This window comes from Tachysurus fulvidraco, chromosome 1 (genome assembly GCF_022655615.1).
Source record: "Tachysurus fulvidraco isolate hzauxx_2018 chromosome 1, HZAU_PFXX_2.0, whole genome shotgun sequence".
Classification (NCBI taxonomy): domain Eukaryota; kingdom Metazoa; phylum Chordata; class Actinopteri; order Siluriformes; family Bagridae; genus Tachysurus; species Tachysurus fulvidraco.
This window is the reverse complement of record NC_062518.1, coordinates 51,198,914-51,220,168: the sequence shown is the minus strand read 5'-3', so window position 1 is coordinate 51,220,168 and position 21,255 is coordinate 51,198,914. Positions and strand designations below refer to the sequence as shown.

At 36.8% G+C, this 21,255-nt stretch overlaps 2 protein-coding genes across 2 annotated transcripts in view; one reads left to right on the top strand and one right to left on the bottom strand.

Moving 5' to 3' along the window:
* LOC113651658 overlaps positions 1-21,255 on the top strand; it is a 187,773-nt gene that overhangs the window by 120,717 nt on the left and 45,801 nt on the right. The window lies entirely within an intron of this gene.
* LOC113636626 (E3 ubiquitin-protein ligase TRIM7-like) lies at positions 9,308-20,379 on the bottom strand. The gene is made up of 9 exons (XM_047814583.1): positions 19,891-20,379; positions 16,941-18,497; positions 16,553-16,637; positions 13,560-14,140; positions 13,379-13,474; positions 13,005-13,238; positions 12,773-12,908; positions 12,592-12,627; positions 9,308-10,079 (listed from the first exon to the last, which is right to left on the bottom strand). The coding sequence occupies exons 6-9, from the start codon at positions 13,146-13,148 to the stop codon at positions 9,784-9,786; spliced, it is 612 nt and encodes a 203-aa protein (XP_047670539.1). The 5' UTR covers positions 13,149-13,238; positions 13,379-13,474; positions 13,560-14,140; positions 16,553-16,637; positions 16,941-18,497; positions 19,891-20,379; the 3' UTR covers positions 9,308-9,783.

Below are 21,255 nucleotides of genomic sequence, written 5' to 3'. Positions count from 1 at the left end.
TTAAATCAGTGCTAAGTAGTTACAGGTAAATTACAGGTATTCAAATCAACCACATTTATGCATCTGTCTAATTTGGTTTTGAGGCATGTTGCACATTTACTGTTCATCTAATAAACCTCAGTTCACTACTGAAGTATTACTGTGTCCTTCAGTTATTTCGTAGATCAAAATTAAATTGCTGATCCAAAACACCCAAATATGTATAAATAAAAATTGTTAGGGGTTCCTAAACTTTTGCATACGACTGTAAAACTACAACGAATCAAATAATCAACAAATAATACAAAACCTTCTCCAATACGCCCAGGTCCAAACCCTACACACGTGCTCCACCCCTAACCACCTCGTGCACTTATATAATGGTTAGCACGTTTTTTAACGTTTTTTTTTAACGTAATAATTTTAAATTTACTTTTTTTTTAACAAACGTCGAAAAACAGTTGTAATCAATGATAGATAGATAGAAACAAATAAAAGAGAAGAGACTGAAAACACATCATCATCCATCACGTATTTATGAGGAAACGATGCTAACATCGTTAGCATAAAGAAATTTGTTGTGTTTAATCGTGAGGGGACGAAACTACAAGTCGTGCAACATTAAAAGAAGAAAAAAACATTGTATCTTCAAGTAATTCGTGTAATTTGCACTTTTTAAAATATCCCTTACGCTGTAAATCACTTTATTATACGATTATAATGCTCGTTCGTTCGTTCCAGTTACTGCACTTAACTATTTCATTAACATTAGTTTAAATTCGTATACAGTTGTAAATATAAGGATTAAAGTCACATTTTTATTACACTTACCTCACCTTTATCGTCCAGAGCAACCTACGACATGCACCGTCCTCTTAACCACAATGTATCCATCCGGCAGGACACTGTCGCTACTCGATCCGTACAGCAACATGATCGGTTCCGCGCATGTGCGAAATGACGTCACTTCCTGTCATCGCCGACCCGCAGTTTCGGAAATTAACGCTATCCTTACCGTTGTGATAGCACTTTATTTGTATTGCTCGTTTAATGTCTGTTTTGTGTGCAGGTTTGTTTACTCTAACTTGTTTTTATGGTATTGTTGTCCTAAGCAATCACTAAAATAATATCTAAAATTTTTAAGGTTAATATGTGACACAAAATAAAACGTATGAGAAAATGTAGTAAAATTAAACTATAGTTTACATGTTACACATCATTTGGGAAATACAGATGTGTGTGTTTACATTTACAAAAACACAGGACTAAACTGATTTATGCAACTGATTTATTCATAAATTAATTTGTCACTCACTCACTCCCTCACCCCCTCACTCACTCACTCACACTCACAGAACATGGCATTGACCTTTAAGCCTTTTTTATCAATGCAGTAGGACAAAAATGTTTCCATGTCCTCTTGACATTGAAAAATAAACATAAAGCCATCCTTTGCCTCAGCCAACTACACGACACCATCCCCCAACACTGTGGTGAATCAACAACTGGCAGACAACCTGAATGAGTTCTACTGTAGGTTTGAAAAAGCCCAATTTTCACCTTCCGTAACTCCCGAATCAGTCACACCTTCAATCCAGTTCAGAGAAGATGATGTGTGTCAGGTCTTCAGGAAGACCAAGAGAAGAAAGGCTCCAGGCCCAGACAGTGTTTCACCATCCTGTCTGAAAGCCTGTGCTGATCAGCTGGCCCCCATCTTCACGCGGATATTCAACACGTCACTGGAGCTGTGTGAAGTACCCTCATGCTTCAAAAGCTCCACCATCATCCCCGTCCCAAAGAAACCCAAAATCTTAATGACTACAGACCTGTGGCTCTAACATCTGTGGTCATGAAATCATTTGAAAGACTGGTCCTGGCTTATCTAAAGGACATCACGGGACCCTTACTGGACCCCCTGCAGTTTGCCTACAGAGCAAACAGGTCTGTGAATGATGCAGTCAATATGGGACTGCATTATGTTCTGCAGCATCTAGACAGACCAGGGACTTATGTGAGAATCCTGTTTGTGGACTTCAGCTCTGCCTTTAACACCATCATCCCATCACTCCTACAGCCCAAATTAACCCAGCTCTCCGTGCCCTCCTCTGTCTGTCAGTGGATCACCAGCTTTCTGACAGGCAGGCAGCAGCTAGTGCGACTGGGTAAACTCAAATCTAGCACCCGCACCGTCAGCACTGGCACCCCCCAGGGCTGTGTTCTCTCCCCACTACTCTTCTCCCTGTATACGAATGACTGCACCTCTAATGACCCATCTGTCAAGCTCCTGAAGTTTGCAGACGACACCACACTGATCGGCCTCATCCAGGACGGTGACGAGTCTGCTTACAGACTGGGGGTTGAGCGGCTGTCTGTCTGGTGCAGCCTTAACAACCTGGAGATGAACACGCTCAAGACAGTGGAGTTGATAGTGGACTTCAGGAGAAACCCCCCTTCTCTTCCCCACTAACCATCATGGACAGCATTGTCACAGCAGTGGAGTCATTCAGATTCCTGGGAACCACAATCTCCCAGGACCTGAAGTGGGACATTCACATTGACTATACACTAGATGTTGCCTTGTATAGGGCAGTACATTGGAACGAATGCGTCAACTGAGCCGCCATCTTGGTACAGGGGACCCCCTCCTCTTAATGCATTAGCGTCAATGCCTTTCAACAATTAATAATATTGCTCGTTTAATGTCTGTTTTGTGCGCATTGTTGTCCTAAGCAATCACTAAAATAATATATAAAATTTTTAAGGTTAATATGTGACAATAAATGTAAACTATAGTTTAATTTTACTACATTTTCTCATACGTTTTATTTTGTGTCACATATTAACCTTAAAAATTGTATATATTATTTTAGTGATTGCTAAGGACAACAATACCATAAAAACAAGATAGAGTAAACAAACTTGCAAACAAAACAGACATTAAACGAGCAATACAAATAAAGTGCTATGACAACGGTAAGGATAGCGTTAGTTTCCGAAACTGCGGGTCGGCGATGACAGGAAGTGGCGTCATTTCGCACATTCGCGGAACCAATCATGTTGCTGTACGGATCGAGTATCGACAGTGTCCTTCCGGATGGATACATTGTGGTTAAGAGAACGGTGCATGTCGTAGGTCGCTTTGGAAGATAAAGGTGAGGTAAGTGTAATAAAAATGTGACTTTCATCCTTGTATTTACAACCGTATACGAATTTAAACTAATGTTAATGAAATAGTTAAGCGCAGTAACTGGAACGAACGAACGAACGAGCATTATAATCATATAATAAAGTGTTTTACAGCGTAAGGGATAAAAAGTGCGAATTACACAAATTACTTGAACATACAATGTTGTTTTCCTTTTAATGTTGCACGACTTGTAGTTTCGTCCCCTCCGGATTAAACACAACAAGTTTCTTTATGCTAACAATGTTAGCATCGTTTCCTCATAAATACGTGATGGATGATGTTGTGTTTTCAGTCTATCATTGATCACAATTGTTTTTCGACGTTTGTTAAAAAAAAAGTAAATTTAAAATTATTATGTTAAAAAAAAAACGTTAAAAAACGTGCTAACCGTTCCCAGTCAGCAAATTTCCTTTGGCCCAGATTTGGGCCATTTAAACAGCTGAGCTGTGGCCCAGATTAGTTTGTGTTTGTCGGCCCAGATATGGCCCACATCTCCTTTGCCAAAACTGAACCAAAGCAGAGCCATAAGTTTACCAAGCATGAGCCAAACTGTAATTTATGTGGCCCAAATATGGCACACCTCTTCTTTGAAAGAACTGAACCAAAGGAGTGCCATAACTCCACCAAACATGAGACAAATAATACAATTTAATGTGGCCCAAATATGAGCCTTATATGCAATTTTAGTATGGTTGAATTCTGTTAAAATCTATTGGCCCATATGTGCCACACATGCAGCTGACAGTATGTAAAAGTCTTATTAACTTAAAGGTAAATGAAACACTCAACAACAAATGTACTCAAAACAATTTACTTCAAAACATGTGTTTAAATAATTACAGCTTTAAGAGTAAACATAAGAATACATTTAAGAAATGTATTCAACTCAGAGTAATAAAAATCACAGAAAAAAAATACAAAAAATCAGATTAACTTGTACAGATAACTTAAATTGAGAAATTGAGTTTTGATGTGCCTAATGAGGGTCGGCAGTGTTTTGTTGGGCCTCGTGTTTCTTCATTCGCTCCCTCCCACCCCCCTCTCGGTCTCTGCAATAAAGATGAATTTAAATAATGCTAGAAGCAATACAATATGGAAGTTAGAGCTGGAGGATAATGGGGGAAAAATCATTTAATATAAATTTCCTCCTTTAATATTTTAATTGCAATAATTAACCACCTCTGATTGACCAAAAAAAATATTTTCCAGTATATTTTCGAAAGGAATTGCAAATTGTATTTTTCAATATGTGGGCCATAATAATACCATAATTTCTTATGACAAATTATTTAGATTTTGTTTTTAGAATATATTTTTAGAATACTTTTTCACCAACTGGTTAAAATTTACACTGGATGCATTCTGCTTTAAAAAAGACGCATGACTTTCAGTGCATGAGACAGATTCCAAGGGACCGTCTGCAAACTGCAAATCCCGAAAAGCGAATACTGTACTGTCACCAAATTCAACTCACACATCACTGATGTCCTGATAGTTATACTACAACACTTACTTGGGGGAAATATTTTCATATAAAAAAAAAACATAAAAATTATACAAAAAGACATTTCTCACAAGTTGACTGTTTTTAGTATTCGCTTTTCGGGTTTTGCACTTTGCAGACGGTCCCTTGGTTCGCACATAGAGACATGTCTTTTTTCCACCACGGAGGAAAGCTGATTTTTAGGAAAATTGGGTTGTAGCTGCCTCTCTACATTACTACGGAAGAAAACAGGTGTTATTTGTGTAGTAACAGCGTTTAGCTCAGGAGTTATTGACTTGGGAAACTCCAATCTGTGAATATGCGGCCAACTTTACTTAAGTACTGTTTATTTATAGCCAAAAACATCGGAATTTAAAACGCCAAACCAGCGGAGCCCTAGCATACATTAAACTGTATTGTTAAACTGAGGAAAATATTAGCTAATTTGACCCCTTCCTCAATTAAACTAATAACTAAACGCTTAATAACATGCAATATTGACACATAATGCTGCATAATTCAATTATATGACTGTAAAGTGCCAATCACTTACCTGAACGTAGCTTACACAGTCGTGAGGAAAGCAGAAATACCGCCCACTGCCCGAGTCTCAGTCACATTCGCGCCGTAGTCTCACGCCACCTATAGGAGGGAAGATGCATAGCAACCTGAGGTGTGGGATGGAGGATGTCTGCCGCACTTGATTTCAGGATTCCTGTGTTTTTCCAAGTATAAGCCAAAGGTTTACCACAAGTCCGTGTTTCTCACTGTGTGCCATAGCTCAACCACATATGGTTCTCATGTGTTCATTGTTATCTGGGCCATATACCTCAAAATGAGTTGTGAGCCAAGAGAGCATTTCCCGCCGATTTTAAAGTTATGGCAAAACAAATATGGCCACAATTTGGCCCATATCTGTATAGCCACGCCACAGCTAGGCCATATGTGCCAGATAATACCCACATGTGGCCCAAATGTAATTGCTATCTGGGTACCTTTCTTCACTGGGGTAATATTTTCCAAAACAAATGCTTGTAAAAAATCCCCAAGAGTCTAAGGGACTGGAATATGTAAGCCTTTTAATCCAAAACGCTTTAATCCAAAACGCGTTTCTGACCGAAATGTGTAAACAACAATCCACTTTTGTCCTTTGTTTTCGGCTCTCACTTTATTTTCCAAAACAAATGCTTTTAAAAAATCCCCAAGAGTCTAAGGAACTGGAATATGTAAGCCTTTTAATCCAAAACGCTTTAATACAAAACGCGTTTCTGACCGAAAAATGTACTTCCGTCCTAGTTCTGTACTTCCAACGTTGTGTGATCTGACAGATTCACTGGTGTCTGCTGCCCTCTTTTGGATGTTAGCACATCTACAGAGAGATTCCCCATTCAAGTCTATGGGGAAAAAACACCCCTTTGAACTTCCATACTGGGAATTCTGGAATTCTGATCGCTTACAAAATAGATAGCACACCTCTCCTCAATGAGCCGGTCGATTTGCCACCTCATTTATGGGTCTAGGACAAAAGCTGTGGGACAAGTTACGTGCCGAAAAAGTGTCCAGAAGAATAATAATAACTAGAACGGTACATTTCCTAAAGAAAATGTGAATGTGCTTGCACGTGACGCCAGTTCCCCTCATCCTGCTGAGTGTTTTGATATATGACATGTCCATGTTGTGTTAAATTTTTGATTTCGCTTATTTTGGGGGCGGGGCTATACGTGACGTCAGTTCCCCTCATCGTACTGAGTGTTTTATGTTGTGTAACTGAGATATGGCTTCTTTATATTGCAATATGGTTCGTAAGGTGCACTACATGGTTGCTAGGGTTTGGCTGCACAGTTACTATGGTTATATTTGCAGACTAGTTTCTCACCTGCAACAAAAGAGCACACCTGAAAATCCATTTATCTTTTCCTGAAACAAGCGCCATGAAGATCTTGAACTTGAAGCATCAATCAGTGATTTTACTGGGAAAAAATATAATCACGTTACAATAAGGATCATTAGTTCAAATGTAATGTATTAACTAACATTTACTAACCATGAGCAATAAATTATTGTATTTAGTAATCTTTGTTAAAATAAAGTTTATTCTTTGTTCATGTTAGTTCACAGTATATTAAGTAATGTCGACACGGTGTTAATAATGTATTAGTAAATGTTGAAATTAACATGAACAAAATGAATAAATGCTGTAGAAGTGCAGTTCATTATTAGTTCATGTTAAGTAATGTGGTAACTAATGTCAACTAATGATCCTTTATTATAAAGTTTTAGAAAAAAAAAAATGTCCAAGGGTGGATTCGAACCCCGAATCTCTGCATGTTAAACGGATTCACTATCCACTACGCCATCTAGGAACACGGGAAAGCCTTTGCGGTTTTATGTATTAATTTTCCATTCATTTCTATGGGACTTTTTTGGCCGCTTTTTCGTCCACTGTACGAACATCGTTGGTCGGATCACTTACAAAATAGATAGTACACCTCTCCTCAATGAGCCGGTCGATTTGACACCTCATTTATGGGTCTAGGACAAAAGCTGCGGGACAAGTTACGCGCCGAAAAAGTGTCCAGAAGAAGAAGAAGAAGAAGAAGTATGCAAGAGAATAAGAATGTGCTTTGCAAGCACATTAATAATAATAAGTACGCAAGAGAATAAGAATGTGCTTTAGCAAGCACATTAATAATAATAATAATAATAATAAGTATGCAAGAGAATAAGAATGTGCTTTGCAAGCACATTAATAAACAGAGAGTCAAACCGAGGGGTGAACAAATCTGAAATCACTAAACACCAAGAGCAAAAACCGGGAAAACAGAACACTGTATTAAACACGAGTAGAACAAACAACAGCTCAGTATAGCAGTAAAATACTAGACAATATATAATACTTCACGATGTAAATTAGCGTTAGAGGGATTTAAATGTCCACAAGCACCAGAAATGACACTGACACGAAAGTGTTAGTGCTCTGGCTCCCTCTGGTGTTGAGGAAGTGTAAGTGAAACAGTTACAATATAATAATAATAATAATAATAATAATAATAATAATAACAATAATAATAATAATAATAATAATAATAATAATAATAATAATAATAATAATAATAATAATAACAATAATAATAATAATAATAATAATAATAATTATGCAAGAGAATAAGAATGTGCTTTGCAAGCACATTAATAAACAGAGAGTCAAACCGGGTGGTGAACAAATCTGAAATCACTAAACACCAAGAGCAAAAACCGGGAAAACAGAACACTGTATTAAACACGAGTAGAACAAACAACAGCTCAGTATAGCAGTAAAATACTAGACAATATATAATACTTCACGACGTAAATTAGCGTTAGAGGGATTTAAATGTCCTCAAGCACCAGAAATGACACTGACACGAAAGTGTTAGTGCTCTGGCTCCCTCTGGTGGTGAGGAAGTGTAAGTGAAACAGTTACAATATAATAATGATAATAATAATAATAATAATAATAATAATAATTATTATTATTATTATTATTATTATTTATTTATTTGTTTATATTTAAGTTAACCCAAAAGCAGATGTTCTTACAAATTAAAAAAATGTTTAACGATGAATATGAGAAGTTTACGACTTTAGTTACCACTGTATAATCATTCCCGATGTGACATTTGCTTTGAAGCTCTAGTGCAGAGACATTATTGATGATAACTAAAAGGAAGCCTGTGTTCAAGAGTTTAAAAGAATTTCGAGATTTTCAGAGTTTCACATTTTAAAATTCAGATAAAAAAAATTCGATAATCAAATATATTTTTTCAGTGTTCACAAATTAAGATTCAATATTTCAGTTTTTGTTGCAGTCGTGGCCTAATGTTTAGAGAGTCTGACCCGTAATCCTAAGGTTGTGGGCTCGAGTCTCGGGCCGGCCACAACTGAGGTGCCCTTGAGCAAGGTACCGAACCCCACAACTGCTCCCCGGGCGCCGCAGCATAAAATGGCTGCCCACTGCTCCGGGTGTGTGTTCACGGTGTGTGTGTGTGTTCACTGCTGTGTGTGTGCACTTTGGATGGGTCAAATGCAGAGAACGAATTCTGAGTATGGGTCACCGTACTTAGCCGTACGTCACGTCACACTAAAACACACACAGTGTTTGTTTCTTTCTTGTTTGGTATTCAGAATGATGTGGTGTCTTCAGAAAATACAGAGAGAGAGAGAGAGAGAGAGAGAGAGAGAGAGAGAGAGAGAGAGAGAGAGAGAGAGAGAGAGAGAGAGAGAGAGAAGTAGAGAGAAGTAGAGAGAGATGAGAGGAGAGAGAGAAGTAGAGAAAGCACAAAGTAAAATTACACAAGACATCTGTATGATTGATGGCTGTTATTTATTGGATCAGTGCAGCTTTACCTTCACTGTTCAGCTTCAATCGGATTGAAATCAGCTTCACTTGTAGAAATGAAAGATTCTTGATGCGAGTAAAACATTGTGTGGAAATAATGAATGATTCTGAATGATTTATTACACCGTGTATGTGGAAAAGTGATGATTATAAAACTCTTTGTCTATCAGAGGAGAATGTTGTTTTGCTGGACAAAGAAGGCTGAGAGATTTACAATCATACAGTTAAAAAAGAATTTATTAACGTACAGTTACATACATATGAAACATTTCACTGACCAATCAGGTAGCACTTACATTATGAATATTAATGAAGCTCTCTCTGCTGTCCATCCTTTTAGAAATTTGCCTATTAGTGCTGATAAAGAGATTTTAACCTGGGATTTTTATTTCTAAATAAAATATGAATCTGTTTGTGTTTGTGTTTGAGGAAGTTTTAAAGAGAAACAGAGTTTTGTTTATTTTTATCTACACAGACATCAGCAGCTAAACTTTATACAATTTTGATCAAATTAAATTCTGCAGTAAAACTCAGAGTAAACTGTAAATGAACTTTATTTATATGTGATTTGTAATGACAAAGTTCCACAGTCATAATCTCACACAATCATAACAAACAGACTGTAGGATTACAATTAAAACCAGGTATTAAAATAATATCTACAGCATTTTAAATGGATTTGTATTTCTAAAATCTAACCAAAAAAGTAAACAAATTCTTTTTACTCTTAACATCTGATGATCAAATTTGTGAGGTTTAAATGTATTCAGTTTTAAATACAGGAAAGATGATCAGTGGTGCTGCATTTTTACCTCCTTCATTTAAACCAGGACCAAAGTATGGATAGAGTTCCTCAGTGAAAGTCTGACCAGTGAAAGAGTAGATATGAGATCTGGACTTCACATCATAAAAGGAGACCAGACCCTCCTCATAATCCACAAACACCCCCACAACCTCCAGATTCTGTCGTTTGTCTCCATGTGTCACTTGTTTTCCATCAGCAGACAGGATGAGATCAGGATTTGCTGTATCAGAATCCAGGGTCACATCCACTGAGAGAAACACACAGTGTGTGATGAGTAAACATGTAAAATATATTACATCATCCAGTGGTTCAGAATCATTATCGATTTATAAAAGATTGTAGAAGATTTTTTAAAAGCTCTCTTTAAAAATAAAATTAACATCATTTTATCTAACATTCAATCTACTGATCCTGTCTATCCATTCATGTCTAATCTGTCTGTTGTCCACAAGCATTTATGATTGTTTCATTAAAAATATTACACAGAGCATAAGTCCAAATGAAGGCAGTCTGTAACTGATTAAAACATATAAACATCATTTATTTATTTATTTGGTGTTATTTCTTTGGGGCAGTGGTAGTTAAAGTGGTTAAGTCTCTGTGTTGATGAACAGAGGATTGGGGTTAAAGCTGCCCCTGCTGGACCCCTGTTCTCACACATAAACATAACATATATTCTCTCTCTCCCACATACACGTGCGCGCGCACACACACACACACACACGCGCGCGCACACACACACACACACACACACACACACACACACTCTCTCTCTCTCTCCATGTCTCTACATCTCTCTCTATGTCTCTACATCTCTCTCTCTCTCTTTCTTTCATTAGTGAGAACATATGGAGATTTTCCTGATTCTGATGATAAATATCAAAGTAGTAATATTTTCTTTTTGCATCTTTATGTACCACCGGGACTCTCCTTCAATTAGTAGAAAGAGAAACACTTCAAGTCACTCAAGGTACAAAGATTTATTTAGAAAAAGGGCATCAAAGGATATACACAAAACACAGACATAAAATAATTTATGTAAATAACTCAAAAATTGGTCCCAGCTCTCCAAGATGTTAACAGCCAACTCACAGTAACTATATTAGCTAGTTTCCTAGCATGTGGAGGCCCTTAAAGCACAAGGCGGCATTTCCCTGATAATTCACACTGAAAAGCAAAAAAACCCCCACAAATTTAAATAAAACTAACAAATCAAAACCTTCAGTCATAACCACCTCAAGAAAAACATAGCAAACATAGACCCCACACAAGAAAAGGCCCACACACATGCAGAAAGCAAGCACTAATAAATCAAGCTGGCGACATAAGGCTGGGAAGGCCTTATGCCAACCGGACTCGTACACAAACAATCCACACAATACATGTGCTGCCACCATGCAGCACACACCTCTGAGACCGGCCAGCTAGGGAACCAAACAAAACAATACAGGAGAAACAGCAACTGACTTAAATCTTCTTTGGCAGATAGCAGATATAACCATCAGTCAATGTTTGAGTATTTATTCAAATCAGCAGCTGTCAACATGCAGTCAGCATTACTTAAACCATCTGCATCTCATCTCATCTCATCTCATTTGGGGCAAATTCAGACACAGCCAAACAAAGCCACATTAAATCCCATGTGCTTTTTAAAACAAGGCCCAAACTTCGAAGCCTCTTCCCAGTGCCTGCTTAAAATGTCTTTGGAATAATTGGCCTGCCACTCCCCCCTTACTGGTAGGCACTTGCCTGGTTACATTTACTTTAATGATATATTTGTGGTTGTGATTTTTATCACTCAGGAAAGACAGAAAGTCACAGACTATGAGAGAAACACATTTAAGGAAAGATCTTGATGCAGATGGACAAAATAGTTCAGTAATTGTCTCTATACAGTAAACTGTGACTGTAGTTTAGGTCTGAAAAACACAGGCCTGAATTTCTACACGTTTTCTTTAACTGGTACAAAAATATTTTATCAAAGACACTTGTTTAGGGTGTCAATTAGTGTTAGTGTAAAAATATATTTTGTAGAATACATTCATCACTTTTATGTTCAAGCTTATTATACACACACACACACACACACACACACACACACACACACACACACACACACACACACACAACACATTCCCAAACACTCTCTCTCTCTCTCTCTCTCTCTCTCTCTCTCTCTCTCTCTGTGTGTGTGTGTGTGTGTGTGTGTGTGTGTGTGTGTGTGTGTGTGTGTGTGTGTGTGTGTGTGTGTGTGTGCTAAATGAAGCTCTCCCAGTTAGTGATAGTCACTTAGTGTTAGTGTAACAAATATATATTTGTAGAATACATTCATGACTTCAAGTTTATATGTAAATGACAGAAACACTGCATGGTGTAAAAACTCTTTTCTAACTGCATGACTTTAAAACTCATCTTTTGGACAGCATAAAGATTACATTTACCACTGATAGTCAAAGAAATCCATCTTTTATCATGCAGTTAAAAAAGGTATAAAGTTAATCTCTGTACAAACATACATCTGTTCCTGCATTATTTTATTAGTGAAATGTAAGAAGATGATCAGTGTTTCTAAAGTAGTAAAGGGTTTAAGAGCTTTAGTACATGGCAGTAATAAGGAGCTATAGTGAGGAGGATAATGAGACACTTTAATACTCCTTGTATCTGGAGACATCTACAGATGAAAATAAGTCTGATGATGCAGTGGTGTGATGCTGATATGTACATTTTAATATGAGAGGAAATCAGAAATCTCACTGTACCTGCATACTGCTGAATCCTCTTCAGTTCTGTGGAAACTAATTACAACAAAACATCACGTCATTAGATTTCAGATCAGTTATTGGTATTTATACCTATACCTAAACATATACCTAAAACATCTACTTTAGTCTATTATTAGACTTTTTTTTATCAAATCTAAAGTACAAAATAATGTCTCACCTGTTTCCTTTAACTTGTCATTGAGTGATTTAGTGAGTTTCTCATTCAGAGTCTGCTGAAGCTGAGACAGAGCTGTCCTCACAGTGTCCCCACTCACATCAGTGTTAATGCAAGGGCTGCACATGGAGGAGTAAATCTACAGTAGAGCAGGAGAGAGGAGAAATCCCTCAGCATGGTGAGTGTTGTTCTGTTATGTTCTGCATTGTCAGTGAGCAGAGAGAGGAACACTGACCTGTAGGACGTGGAGATGCTCCTCAGTGTGTGAGAGCTGCTCCAGCTCAGTTTCTCTCCTCTTTAGCACATTGATTTCCTTCTCCAGCTCTTTAATGAGTCCTTCAGCCTGCCTCTCTGCTGTTTTCTGCTTCTCCTCCATCATCTCCAGCAGCTCAGCCTGACTTCTCTCAATGGAGCAAATCAGAGCAGTAAAGACTTTAAAAATGTCTGCTTTCTCTTTCTCTGTGCTTCTCTAAAGGAGGAACACATTTTTACATAGAACACTGATAGTGAACTTTGTTCATAGAGATGTGGTTATACAAATTTGTTCTACAACTAAGAATAAAACTACTGAATGTATCAGATATTAACTCGTGTCATGTTTGTACACACTTTGCTTTGCTCTACTGAGTGTTTGATCTCTTTTATCTTCTTCAGTCATTCCTGAATCATCTGCTGCACATCTGTCTGTGTTTCCACCAGCTGAGTCTGAGGACAGAGAAGATGGCTAATAATTTTGTAAAAAAATAATTTGGCTAAATTTAAATCACAATCTTTCTATCTGATCTCCTACTGGAAGTTAATCAGCATTTCTCTCCTTCCTCTCTCTGCTCTCCTCCTCTATAGGAACAGTGTTGTGATGCCTGTGATCTGTCTCAATACAGAACTGACACACACAGGTCTGATCATCTCTACAGAACAGCTCCAGAGCTCTCTCGTGTTTCTGGCATATGTTGGCCACCAGGTTCTCCACAGGGTTTATTAGTTTGTGTTTCTTAAGTTTTGGAACATGATAATGTGGCTCTAAATTAATTTTACAGAAACTCAGTCCACAATCCAGACAGGATTTTAGGGCCTTCAGCTTCTCTCCACTGCAGGCATCACAAGGAACCTCAGGTTTGTCAGAACCACTTTTCTTCTTGAAGTAATCTGCAATCTCTCTCAGTGTTGTATTAATCTTCAGTTCAGGTCTCTTGGTGAATTTCTTGTTACATAATGGACAGCGACAGTGTTTATTCTTGTCCCAGCACTGTGTAAGGCAGCTCTTACAGAAGTTGTGTCCACATGGAGTGGTGACTGGATCAGTGAGCACATCCACACAGATCAGACACAGCAGCAGATCTTCAGACAGGAGACTGCTGGAGTCATGAGACACTAGAAAAGAAAATGTTACACATAGTTGATAAATGGTGTAAATAGATCACACTGCATCTGTTGTTTAGGTGGTAGTTGTGTGTGGGTGGTTGGGTGGGTGCTGGTGTGGTTGTGTGAGAGAGTGAGCTGTTTTTGGGAGGCGCTTTAAATCTCTCCCAGAAGTTTGTATTTACTGTTTAGTGATTGTACTTTGAGCTTTTGTTATTCTTTCTGTTGTTGGAATTGACATCTCTGTAACAGGAAGTTTTTCTTTTGGTTGTAAGTTAATATTCTTTACACTTTTTCATTCTTTATTTGTTGAGTTCTATTGTTAATTTGGAAAGGGGTTAGTGGGGAAGGGGTGCCATTTCTTTTGGATCTTGTTTTCTCCTGTGTACGTTAGTAATGGAGTTAGTGTATTGTGTATTGTGTTGTAATCTTTGTTTTTTATTTTCTTTTGTAGCTTATTTAGTTTCTCCCTAAATGAGTTAGATGGGTTCTGCTTATTGTTTTGTCCTGATCCCCCTCTTGGAGTCTTCAAACCCTCCTGCACTTCATGTTTGGGAATAAATGAGCTTTGTTCATTTTGACTTGGTTGTATAGTCACATTCTTTTTTGTGACAGGATTGCGGTTGAGTTGTTGATCCTCACAGTCGACACACACCACACTTTTATTCTGTTCCTCATCCCTCCATCCCCAGACTCCTTTTGTTCCTTGGGAACGTAACGAAGTGTCACTGCCGAGCTCCAACAATGACACATTTTTACTCAACAAAGGGACACATTTTTCAGCCTGTAGTTTCATGTTAATGTTCATTTACAGATTCCTAGATTATTAATAATCTTTTATAAGTCTTAGACTTTTTGTGGATATAAAATGTTGTGTTCTACATTGTTTGGTGTTACGTTATACATTTTGAAGTTATTTAGTGTTGCAAGGTTTTGTTAAATGAAGTTTGTAATAATCATTATAAATATTCAAGATGAATATTACATATAACACATTATTGTGATGTAATATTTTACTATGAAAGCTGTCTGACCTTCTGTGCATGTGACTAGGAGTTATTTGTGACTATAAACTGTTATTACCAGAGAGAATTTGTGTACAATATTAGAGGGTCAGAAGGAGCTGGAGACGTGATGGTGAGACTCAGGCTCATAAACAATTTGGTAAGATTCTGATCAGTAGATGATCGAGCGTTGTGCATCTAGCCAATGATTGGTGATGTTTTCCTTTCTTCTGTTTTCTGCCTATAAATCATTCCTATGTAACTCAGTGTAATAAATGTTCTAGGCCCTTCGTCTCTCCTGATACACGAGGAGCTCTGGGTCCTGCTGTGCAGCAGCACAAATACATTGGGAACCTTTTTACTCTTGCTCGTTCTGAACAGTGTGCTATTTTTATTTTCTCTAAAACTTACACAACAATAATCAGTCACAGATTTTGCTAAATATATTATTTGGTAACTATTTCACATCTTTCTTTAACAGTTTCTATGTATTTGTTATTAACTGTATATTTTCTGTTTAGTTTCTACAGACATTTAGCTCAGTTACATAGAGACAGTTTTCAGGGAGTTTTTCATGATGCTTGTTTTTTTTAATCATTTAAATTTGAATCAATCACCCTGATTAACAACTCACCATAATTATATTCCCCGCTTCATATCTACAAGTATCTTCAATATCAGAACTGTCAGTCATCACATTATCTGTGTATGTTACACACACTACTGCTGCTGCTTATTGCACAAAAGCAAAATATTACACAATATTGTTATTAGCACTACCATGCACTTCTCACACTGTACATAACTGACCAGTCATATATTCTGTATTATATTTAATACTCATTCTGTCTATATTGCATCACATTGTCTGCATTTTCCTATACAGTCTGTATTGTCCTGTCTTGTGTAGTATAATGTTATGTTTGTACTTTTGAGAGTCACAAACAGCTGGAACCAAGTTCCCTCTGTGTGTCAACACCCTTTTGGCCAATAAACCTGATTCTGATTCTGATTCGTTTTTCTGCCTTTCAATGTCAGTGAAATAAATTAATATCATAAAATAGCAAACAAAACACTTTTATATATCTATGCAAATAAATACAAACTAAAGAAATACATAAAATAATAAATAATATAATTCTAATGAGGTCTTATTTATTTCATTACATATTTAATTGTTGAATTATATATTGAATTTATAACTAATAAAGTAATATAAATCCTCCATAGTTACAGGATCAGTGTAAATAAATGTCTTTCTAAGATGTTTGTGTATTATAACACAACTCTTTTTACATAAGGCAGTTAAGACAATTAAGCCATTCACTGAGATCATTTTTATAACAATATAGATTATAATAGTGACAGTACTTCATTAAAACATACAGAAAACTAATCATGAATAAACTGTATAACTTACATAATTCTGGTTCTTCCATGTTCCCCCTTCTTCTGCCTTCTGTTGGTGATGAAGATTCAGACATTTACTTCCTCCTGTTTTTAACCTTTACAGTAAGAAATCACACCATTCAGTCCACACATGTAACAGTATGAGGTTTTACTGATTAGTCTGTTTAACTCACTTATGTCTGTCTGCAGTGTTAAACCTAATGAATGTCACTAAAACATTTAGTCTGTGATTTAAAACACATGTAAACATTGTCATCATCATGAGATTGTAATAAACACAGAATTTCACTGCTCTTTCTCTCAGCTTTCAGCTCAATAACTGTATCATTCAAAGTTTCTCACATCCAGATAAGTTTGTAAGTGTTTAAGTTTGTGTTCGAGTTTCACCCACAGCTTACCACAGTCTGTATTGTCCTGTCCTGTGTAGTATAATGTTATGTCTGTACTTTTGAGAGTCACAAACAGCTGGAACCAAGTTCCTTGTGTGTGTTAACACTCTTTTTGCCAATAAAATTGATTCTGATTAATTTTTCTGCCTTTCAGTGTCAGTGAAATAAATTAATATACAAATATTAAAATAGCAAACAAGACATTTCACTTTTATATATCTATGTAAATAAATAGATAAACCCCATCCTAATGATGACCAAAACTTTACTGATGGTCTTAATGAAGTTTTATTGATCCTTGATAACTCCAACAGATCACAGTAAGTAACGACTGCCCCAAAAACTGAAATATTGAATCTGAATTTGTGAACACTGAAAAAATATATTTGATTATCGACTTTTTAATCTGAATTTTAAAATGTGAAACTCTGAAAATCTCTAAATTCTTTTAAACTCTTGAACACAGGCACTCGAAACTTCTCATTACATAAGAAAATTTAAAAAAGAAAAGTAAAAATAAAAGTAGTTAGTTTAATGTTTACTTCCGGTTAGTTATCATCAATAATGTCTCTGCACTAGAGCTTCAAAGCAAATGTCACATCGGGAATGATTATACAGTGGTAACTAAAGTCATAAACTTCTCATATTCATCGTTAAACATTTTTTTAATTTGTAAGAACATCTGCTTTTGGGTTAACTTAAATATATATAAATAAATAAATAAACAAACAAATTATTATTATTATTATATTGTAACTGTTTCACTTACACTTCCTCACCACCAGAAGGAGCCAGAGCACTAACACTTTCGTGTCAGTGTCATTTCTGGTGCTTGCGGACATTTAAATCCCTCTAACGCTAATTTACATCATGAAGTATTATATATTGTCTAGTATTTTACTGCTGTACTGAGCTGTTTGTTCTACTCGTGTTTAGGGTGTCAGTGTTAGTGTAAAAATATATTTTGTAGAATACATTCATGACTTTTATGTTCAATAAGCAGAACCCATCTAACTCATTTAGGGAGAAACTAAATAAGCTACAAAAGAAAATAAAAAAACAAAGATTACAACACAATACACAATACACTAACTTCATTACTAATGTAAACAGGAGAAAACAAGATCCAAAAGAAATGGCACCCCTTCCCCACTAACCCCTTTCCAAATTAACAATAGAACTCAACAAATAAATCGTTTAATTTAATTTAAAATTATTTTAGTTTTCCCAGTTTTTGCTCTTGGTGTTTAGTGATTTCAGATTTGTTCACCCCTCGGTTTGACTCTCTGTTTATTAATGTGCTTGCAAAGCACATTCTTATTCTCTTGCATACTTATTATTATTAATGTGCTTGCAAACTTATTCTCTTGCATACTTCTTCCGGACACTTTTTCGGCACGTAACTTGTCCCGCAGCTTTTGTCCTAGACCCATAAATGAGGTGTCAAATCGACCGGCTCATTGAGGAGAGGTGTACTACCTATTCTGTAAGTGATCCGACCAACGATGTTCGCACAGCGGACGAAAAAGCGGCCAAAAAAGTCCCATAGAAATGAATGGGAAATTCCTAAAATTCAAGCGAAATAAAAAAAAAAATTCACACATCAAGGACATGTCATATATCAAAACACTCAGCAAGATGAGGGGAACTGACTTTACTGACTTTACAAACTACTAACTTGTTTTTATGGTATTGTTGTCCTTAGCAATCACTAAAATAATATATGAAATGTTTAAGGTTAATATGTGACACAAAATAAAACATATGAGAAAATGTGGTAAAATTAAACTATAGTTTACATGTTACACATAATTTGGGAAATACAGATGTGCGTGTTTACATTTACAAAAACACAGGAATAAACTGATTTATGCAACTGATTTATTCATAAATTAATTTGTTCAAGCACTCACGGAACATGACATTGACCTTTAAGCCTTTTTTTATCAATGCAGTAGGACAAATGTTTCCATGTCTTCTTGACATTGAAAAATAAACATAAAGAGAATATCATACATCAGAGAATTCATCACACATGACCCTGTTGAGGGCGGTTTTTTTTTTTTAATTTTCCGGGAGGGAGGGAACAAATTAATTTATGAATAAATCAGTTTAGTTCTGTGTTTTTGTAAATGTAAACATCTATATTTCCCAAATTATGTGTAACGTGTAAACATACATTAAACGAGCAATATTATTAATTGTTGAAAGGCATTGCTGCTAATGCATTAAGAGGAGGGGGGTCCCCCGTACCAAGATGGCAGCTCAGTTGACGCATTCGTTCCAATGTACTGTCCTATACAAGGCGACATCTAGTGTATAGATATCTATGGTACAGATCGAGTAGCGACAGAACACTAACTAGTTCCCCGTTTGGGTCGTGAGTTGGTCGTCTGCGTTACTTTTTGACGTTGAAGAAGGTGGCACGAGCTTAAAAACAAAGATGGCAGCCGTCCACCAGATGACGCTCAAACACAGATAAATACAAATCTACAGCACTTTTGCTGGGAAAGATGTTTAAAAGATGCTAGTTTCCAAGATTAAAAGTCTTTCATTTTTAGTTATATAAAAAAAAAAGTTTCTTACTGACTGTAAGGAAATACTATATTACTGACCATGTTGGAAAAGACATGACCAAAATAAATGACAAAAAGCTGATGGACCATTATGGGAATCGGCTTAATGGCTTCCAGAACATGTTACTTTCCATCATAATTCTTGAAGTTTAATCCTAAGCTTCTGTTACTGTCTGTTTGGACTTTCCAGAACATGTTTTTTTTTCCGGAAGAACTCGAATACTCTAATATTTTGTGCCAACATATTAAACACATTGTCTATAGAAGTCATTACAAAGTAAAGAATTCATTTTAATGTGAATCCACAGTTATGATGCACAGTCTATAACAAGTCATTTAAACAATATTATTAAAGCATAATCAAACTCAGAATATAAACTCACCAAGATAAACATGAAACTTGGTTCACCAGAAATCTAAAAAGAATCAATATAATCCAGCTTTGTCTCTTAAACCTGTCGCTGCAATGAAACATGCTCCATCTGTGCAGTATCAGCCTACACCGCTGCTCACAAAACTCATCTAACCAATCAGCAACGCCAGAAGGCGGGACAAAGTGTTAGATCACTATATGATTGGTTTAAAATGAAAATAACACGGGACAAAGTATCAGTGAAATATTACTGGTCTTAAAGTTAAAAGAATAAATAATAACGAATAAAAATCATATTTTTATATATTTAAGAATTAAACTAACTTTTTTAACTGGTTACATACACAACATTACAACACACTGATTATACATTACCATTTAGATTCTGACCTATATCAGATACCAGTGTGAACAGTTTGCGGTTTCAAACTGACCCGCATGCGCAAACGAACATTTACAGCATTTGGCAGACGCCCTTATCCAGAGCGACGTACATAAGTGCTTAAATCTCTAACACTGAATACATTAATGCTGGTTCACTAGGTTACATACTTAAGATACCACGAGTTTAAAACATTTGTTCAAAGTTACAATGAAAGTGTCAGGATTTTTTTTTTTTTTAAATGCAAAAGATAAGGAAAGAAGTGCTAGTTGAAGTGTTTCCTGAATAAGTAGGTCTTCAACCGCCACTTGAAAATAGCCAGTGACTCAGCTGTCTGGACCTCTATGGGAATATCATTCCACCACCTTGGTGCCAGTACAGAGAAGAGTCTTGTAGTATACTTGCCTCTTACCCTGAGAGATGGTGGAACCAGTCTAGCAGTGCTGGTAGATCGGAGGGTGCGGGGTGCAGTGCGAGGAATGATGAGGGCTTTGAGGTAAGAGGGAGCTGGTCCATTTTTGGCTTTGTAGGCCAGCATCAGTGTTTTGAATCGATGCGTGCAGCTACCAGAAGCCAGTGGAGGGATCGCAGCAGCGGGGTGGTATGCGAGAACTTTGGCAGGTTGAAAACAAGCCGTGCAGCTGCATTTTTGATCATTTGCAGAGGACGGGTTGCGTTCATAGGTAGACCTGCCAGCAGTGCATTGCAGTAATCCAGTCTAGAAATGACAAGAGACTGAACAAGTACCTGGGCAGTCTGTGTGGACAAAAATGGCCGAATCCTTCTAATGTTGTAGAGAAGAAACCGACATGAGCGAGTCACATTTGCAACATGAGAGGAAAAGGACAGTTGATTGTCCATGGTTACCCCAAGGTTGCGAGCTGTGACTGAAGGGGAGATCAGATCTTTGTGCAAGGATATAGCAAGATCATGACCTGGGGATGAATCACCTGGGATGAACAGCAGTTCAGTTTTGCTAGGATTGAGCTTTAA

Bases quoted from the DNA above. Each gene is read 5' to 3' on its own strand.
- LOC113636626 (XM_047814583.1), bottom strand. From the start codon at position 13,148: ATGATGGAGGAGAAGCAGAAAACAGCAGAGAGGCAGGCTGAAGGACTC. The intron at 12,628-12,772 runs GTGAGACATTAT...TGTTGTAATTAG, and splicing joins TGACAAGTTAAAGGAAACAG to TTTCCACAGAACTGAAGAGG. The intron at 10,080-12,591 runs GTACAGTGAGAT...TGTTTCTCTCAG, and splicing joins GAGGATTCAGCAGTATGCAG to TGGATGTGACCCTGGATTCT.